This window comes from Sinocyclocheilus anshuiensis, unplaced genomic scaffold (genome assembly GCF_001515605.1).
Source record: "Sinocyclocheilus anshuiensis isolate Anshui unplaced genomic scaffold, SAMN03320099.WGS_v1.1 scaffold1500, whole genome shotgun sequence".
NCBI classification, from domain to species: Eukaryota; Metazoa; Chordata; class Actinopteri; order Cypriniformes; family Cyprinidae; genus Sinocyclocheilus; species Sinocyclocheilus anshuiensis.
The window spans coordinates 1,216,835-1,224,277 of record NW_015537960.1 but is presented as its reverse complement, the minus strand read 5'-3'; the positions used below and the strand labels follow the sequence as shown (position 1 = coordinate 1,224,277).

At 36.5% G+C, this 7,443-nt stretch overlaps 1 protein-coding gene across 1 annotated transcript in view; it reads right to left on the bottom strand.

The window, feature by feature from the left end:
* Positions 1-7,443, bottom strand: part of LOC107666893 (zinc metalloproteinase/disintegrin-like) — a 66,321-nt gene that overhangs the window by 27,848 nt on the left and 31,030 nt on the right. Inside the window, exon 3 of the mRNA XM_016458411.1 lies at positions 5,949-6,022. Coding sequence (XP_016313897.1) covers positions 5,949-6,022 — 74 coding nt within the window. The remainder of the gene's footprint in view (positions 1-5,948; positions 6,023-7,443) is intronic.

The following is a 7,443-nucleotide window of genomic DNA, read 5'->3' as shown; positions in this document are numbered from 1 at the left end:
ATGTTGTTTTTTTTTTATTATATATATATGTATTTATTAGTATTATTAATATATATATATATATAATTAATAATATTATAATATAATATATATTATAATGCAAAAAATAATTTTGCAATATAATTTTGCACTTTGCAAGAAATTCCAATTTAAAAAAAAAACTAATTATACAGTAAAAATGTACAAAACAATTCCAAAAATATCCAATGATTGTTTTGAATAGTAAAAATGTTATTGAAGAAGTAAATAATTTTTATTTATAATTTTGGTATGGTGTTGGGTTGCCACTTGAAAAATCATTTAAAAACTGTGCCCTAAAGCAAAAATCAATTGAGAACCACTGGCCTAAGTAAACAGATTTTGTTGTTGTTGTTGTTGAACTCTTACACACAAGTTTGGGAATCTTCTCTTCTCTTCTTATGTTCCTCTGAATCAGCCTCTGTGCTCCATCTGAAACACTTTCCAGGAGTCTGTATTAATCATCCGCTCGGGTTTATCGTTTCATGATAATGTGAGAAGGTGTTGTGGACACCTTGTTCTCCTGTCTGGCACATGGAGAGGTCATGTCTCTGATAATAACACGTCTCCAGCGCTCATGAGAGGCTTTCCACTGAGGTGGTCTCCTTTTCCACCCCTGTGTCTCTCTCTCACACGCCCCTCGCGTTACCATGGGAACAGTCCAAAAATCACTTCCGCTCATCCTGAGCATTGCAGGCTTTTGTTTTGCTTAAATTAAATATTACAGGTCCAATAAAGTTTGCAACATGAGTATGCAGAAAAAATAATGCACTAAATAACATGCACACTAATATACCAACATACTGAACATCCCGATGCACCCTAGTCAGTGCAACACCCTACAATTCAATTCTCCCCACAACCGCCGAAACTACAGGAGTGATGCCACCCCACTGTTTGCAAAATTATATTTTTGTATTTGACTAGGCAGAAGAATAATGTCCTTTGTTCTGATTGTGAAGAGGAAAAGATCCAATTTTACCTCCATTTCCACTTCAGGGTTATTCACAGAAATTAAATGTACTCGTACAACTTAATTAGGGGCTTTGAATAAAATCAAGAAGATTAAATTGAATTCATGTTCTTATCTAAATGAACTAAGACTGAGGAGCTCATACAGAGATTTTTGACCATTTAATTCAGCTTTATGTCTTGTTACTTGTGTGCTGAACACACACGAAAAAGTTTTGAAGAGTTGCCGGTAGCCATTGACTTCCATAGTATTTTTTCCCCTACAGTGGAAGTCAATGGCTACCGGCAACTATTTAAAATATAGATACTCAAAAGAAACTCATACAGGTTTGGAACAACTTGAGGGTGACTAAATATAACAGACTAGTAATTTTTGGGTGAACTATCTCTTTAATAAATACATGCATTACTATGACCCTCGACCCTTAAAGGAACGCTCCACTATTTTTGAAAATAGGCTCATTTTCCTACTCCCCTAGAGTTAAACAGTTGAGTTTTACCGTTTTCGAATCCATTCAGCCGATCTCCGGGTCTGGCGGTAGCACTTTTAGCTTAGCTTAGCATAGATCATTGAATCTGATTAGACCGTTAGCATCTCGCTCAAAAATGATTTAAAAATAAAAATAGTCCCCAGCATGCTCCCTGTGCAAGCAGGTGGTCACGCTGGTTATGTTGACGGAAGTTAGCCTATTTTCAGGCGCTGCGTAATATCATTGCGCCTGCTGCACCCATGGTACGGCAGCAAAGTTCATTGATTATTACGCCGGAATGAGAGTATAGTTCCTAGCCATATCGGCCTAGAAAATCGCAACTTTTCATTTTCAGTCGGTCTTCGTACACAATGTAACTACAGAAGGGTCAAGTTTTTAATAGGAAAAATATAGAAACTCTTTGGTCTTTTTTGAGTGAGATGCTAACGGTCTAATCAGATTCAATTATCTATGCTAAGCTAAGCTAAAAGTGCTACCGCCAGACCCGGAGATCGGCTGAATGGATTCGAAAACGGTAAAACTCAACTGTTTAACTCTAGGGGAGTTGGAATATGAGCCTATTTTCAAAAATAGTGGAGTGTTCCTTTAATATATCATATTCGACAGTCTTTCTAATGCAACACAGGACTCATGTTGTACAAGTGTTTCTTACAGAAACCATGCATTAATCTATTTCAGTGTACGTCTACTGCTTTGACTTGGTCATAGTCTTACAGCAACTAAACTGCGATCAAGCATTCATAGACTAAAAGGCTAGGAACATAAGGAACATAAACCGGTCATCATATGCTGTTTGTGAAAGAACTAAAGTCTTTGACCCTGTAAATCAGTGTGCTGAGAACCTCCCACAACGTTTTGAACTTCTTGTGCTGAAATCAGAGAGTTTGAAAAACAAATCTGAGCTTTCAATTTTGATCATTTCATTTGATGAATGTTTTTTTCTACTCCTCTCTGCTTCATCCAGTTTCAACAACTGGAATTCATCAGCTTCACTGGAGCAGGAGACTCACATGAGATCTCTCTCACTCTCGCTCTCTTCCTTATACAGTATAACAAATGCTGGATTTAATTTCCACACAACACTGTCTGACCACCACAACTTCAGCCAAAAGTCACAATAACAGTGAAGCTGAGGTTTTGTGGAAAACAGGCTCGATGGCAATACTGGTTTTCTGTCTATAAAACATTGATATATAATGCTGTGCAAAACTTTTTTTTAAAGAAGAAAGAAGAAAGACATTTAAAGAAATTAATATGCTTATTTATTAAGAATGTAACTGATCAAAAGTGAAAGTAAAGACATTTATAATGTTACAAAAAAATATATATTTCAAATAAATGCTGTTCTTTTAAACTTTCTATTGAATCCTGAAAAATAAAATGTATCACGGTTTCCACAAAAATATGAAGCAGCACAACTGTTTTCAACATTGATAATAATCAGAAATGTTTCCTGAACAGCAAATCAGCATATTAGAATGATTTCTGAAAGATCATGTGACACTGAAGACTGGAGTAATGATGCTGAAAATGTATCTTTACATCGCAGGAATAAATTACATTTTAAACTATTTAAATGTGGCCCTTAAAAGACATTACATCTTCTCTTTCCTTGATAACAGCTAGATATTGATTATGTCTAAAAAAATAGATCTGATTACATGACTAAAATTTGGACTCAGAATTTGTACAATGTAAACTTTGTCCAAGCTCAGAACTGAAAATGCAATTTTTGTGTCCTGTCTCATATAAGAAAACAAGATCTGGGCCGCATTTAGCAGCATTGTGCATGTAGCCTATAAGAAGTCTATAACTTCAAGGTCACTTACACTGCAACTTTAAACACGCCGCAAATTCTGAATGTTTCCTTTTTTCCTCTTCACGCTCTGGTTTACATTCACACATGCTCTGTGTTACCAGAGAAGGGTTTTCAATCACTCTCACCATGAAGATCAATGTCAACATGAATATAAAACCAGAGGTGAGTTCTCAGACGTTACACCTCACGCGGTGACCTCAGTTACGTCATTACTGCTCACCTACCCTTCAAACCTACACTCCCACCATCTAGCTCTCTGGATGATATGCTGCACGACAAATGAAGAACATGGGAATCGGCAGATTCAGTAATTAGACTCTGTTGTGGTGTTTTGTCACCCCCGGCATGAAGCTGTCAGAGCGAATGTTCATTTGCATTCAAAAACAGCACAGGCAAGGGTTCGTTTGACAGGAGCTTCATTACGCCGACCTGATTGACCGCTTCACACTGGTCATACACTTCTGAAACACAGACTTAGAACATCAGCTCAACCTTCAAAAGCAAAATATATGGATTCTTACAAGGCAGAAGGAGACATACTACAGTGCCTTATGTAGGAATCACACACCAAACTAAAATATGGACTGAACTAATAGCTTTTCTGGTATTTTATTCGGATCAACACAATGATGCATGAATGGACAAACCCATTAAATATATACGCTAAATAAGCAACAAACTGTGGCTACATAGTATGTCTTAAGCATATTAGAATGATTTCTGAAAGATCATGTGACACTGAAGACTGGAGTAATGATGCTGAAAATGTATCTTTACATCGCAGGAATAAATTACATTTTAAACTATTTAAATGTGGCCCTTAAAAGACATTACATCTTCTCTTTCCTTGATAACAGCTAGATATTGATTATGTCTAAAAAAATAGATCTGATTACATGACTAAAATTTGGACTCAGAATTTGTACAATGTAAACTTTGTCCAAGCTCAGAACTGAAAATGCAATTTTTGTGTCCTGTCTCATATAAGAAAACAAGATCTGGGCCGCATTTAGCAGCATTGTGCATGTAGCCTATAAGAAGTCTATAACTTCAAGGTCACTTACACTGCAACTTTAAACACGCCGCAAATTCTGAATGTTTCCTTTTTTCCTCTTCACGCTCTGGTTTACATTCACACATGCTCTGTGTTACCAGAGAAGGGTTTTCAATCACTCTCACCATGAAGATCAATGTCAACATGAATATAAAACCAGAGGTGAGTTCTCAGACGTTACACCTCACGCGGTGACCTCAGTTACGTCATTACTGCTCACCTACCCTTCAAACCTACACTCCCACCATCTAGCTCTCTGGATGATATGCTGCACGACAAATGAAGAACATGGGAATCGGCAGATTCAGTAATTAGACTCTGTTGTGGTGTTTTGTCACCCCCGGCATGAAGCTGTCAGAGCGAATGTTCATTTGCATTCAAAAACAGCACAGGCAAGGGTTCGTTTGACAGGAGCTTCATTACGCCGACCTGATTGACCGCTTCACACTGGTCATACACTTCTGAAACACAGACTTAGAACATCAGCTCAACCTTCAAAAGCAAAATATATGGATTCTTACAAGGCAGAAGGAGACATACTACAGTGCCTTATGTAGGAATCACACACCAAACTAAAATATGGACTGAACTAATAGCTTTTCTGGTATTTTATTCGGATCAACACAATGATGCATGAATGGACAAACCCATTAAATATATACGCTAAATAAGCAACAAACTGTGGCTACATAGTATGTCTTATTTAAACACTGCATTTATGCTTTTACAAATATATTACTGCAACACATATGCATGTTTTGGGGATTTTTTAATGGTAAAAAAAAACAATCATAAATTGTTGGACAAAAGTAACTGCCAACACAGATTTCATGCATTTAAAATGGATTCAGATTAGGATGAAAGGAAGTACGTGTACAAAATAAATACCGTGGTATTTTTTAAGTGCCCATGTATATACTGTGGTATCTGCATAGGAGTGCTAGGGAGTCAGTAAAAATTAATAACTAATAATTAATAAATAAAAGTAAACTTAATAAAAATGATTAAAAACAAATAAATAACTAAATAAATAAATAAACCTTAATCATGTAATAGAAAAAAAATATATATTTTTCAAATATTTATAACATTAATTTACATAAAATACAAATACAAACTGGGTCTTTATGCATACAAATACATAGCTGCTTTTTTAATTTTATGATGGGGTCCTTCACAAGAGGATGATCATATTTGGGGTCTGTGGCATTTAAAAGACTAAAAACCCCTGCATAAGCCACGCAAGCCCTGCCATCTAGGAGATTCCTCCATGAGACTGAGCACTAACTCACCCTCTCATTTTTCCCACAGACAGCAGCGTGTGACCGACCAGCCCCACAGGAGCACTGCACGGACCCTCTGCACTGGGAAGACGGAAGAGAGCACTCACGGCACCGGAGCACCTACCTGGACCTTTCTCCCTCGCACCCACCACACCAATAAATCCACCCTCCGGGGTATTGATTGAGATTACTTGTCGTGTGATTCTTCACCCCGTTACAATATATATATATATATATATATACCTACTGTTACTATCATTGTTCTATGGTACCGTGTATGTGGTAAAGTGACAGATTAAAGAAGGACTTACTCATTTTTCTGCAGATCAAGTAGCAGTTGCTCTCCATCCACTTCTATTAGCACCTTCAGTGATCCAGGATGACCCTAAAACCCGACAAAAGAGAATGAAGAAATGCATTTCCTCCTAAACTGAAAACAAATATATATTAAAACATAAGACACAAAATTCACATTTTCTTAAATCACTTCCCAAAGTCGCCACATTAATCGATGGTGAAAAATAAAAAAGAAAAAAGAAAGTGGGTTTAAAATTACGTTGTGCAAAATTAAATAATCGTTGCAGATATTGATCATCCATCAAAATGGTCACAACAAGTGCATTGCATTGTGGGATACAGTATTCAAGTGTGCAGTGGAGCAGTATGGTAGTAACATGCTGTTACAAACACAGTGATAGACTTTTTATGGGTCATTCCAACACAGAAACAAGATGAATGAGCAAGATTTAAAAAATTAGATGAAACCATCTCATTAGACACCTATTGCTGCATTAGCATTTCATCTGCATCCACATATACTTTAGTGGATATAACTGGTTGATTGCCACTTGAAAAGATGACAGCTGATTGGTTGATTACATAATTACACACACCTGTGCGACTTCTGGACCCTCCATAAATACCACATTATGATGGCGAACCTATCTCAGCGCACTTCAATTGTTCTGATGGCTTTTACTTGGTTTTGATTTACTGATAATAATTTGAAATGTTATGTTAGAGTTTATGGTTGCATGACATAAGTAAATAAAGTGCTGGTTTCTTCAAACAAGTCATCTATTAACTCAATTCAGTGATCATTTGTGTGTCCATATTATTAGTGGTTAGTACAAAAACACATATTCCCAATGGATTGAAGAATAAAGATGTGATCGTACATCTTTATTTCCATTAAATATTATGGTTCATTCAGAATGCCTCACATGAAAGTAAAATGGGTTGCAATAGCTGTTTCTTGTTGGCTTAACTTATGTTAGTCGTTATATTCATGGAAGATGAAGTTCTAACCACTGCATTAAAGACAATGCAAGTCCTCAGACCAATAGACAGTGGTGATGCAAAGTCCGATTCATCTCCGCGAACCAGTTGTTTTCGGACAGATCGGCTCATTGAATCGGTTCAAAAAGCCGGTTCATCGGTTCCTGACGTCATCAAGCAATAACGTCTCTACGCATTTCTTTTCTAACAACTCAGTACAATGTTGTGTCAATGAAAAATTCAAATAAGTCATTTGTGTCAACACATATTGAAACATTAAAAAAATAAAGTTATTTGTGTAAAAGCATGTTGATTATTACCATATAATGCAATAAAGTTAATGGTGTTTGTGGTCACAGTTTCATTCGCGGATCCTTTATGTCAGATACGACTAACCGATATTGACTAGCCTACAACTTGGATAAGATTCCTAAAAGATTCGCACCTACAGCACACATTACAGACATTGATGCACAAACGCAGATATGTTCTACATGTCTACAGTATAAAGAATGAATAAACTAGTCT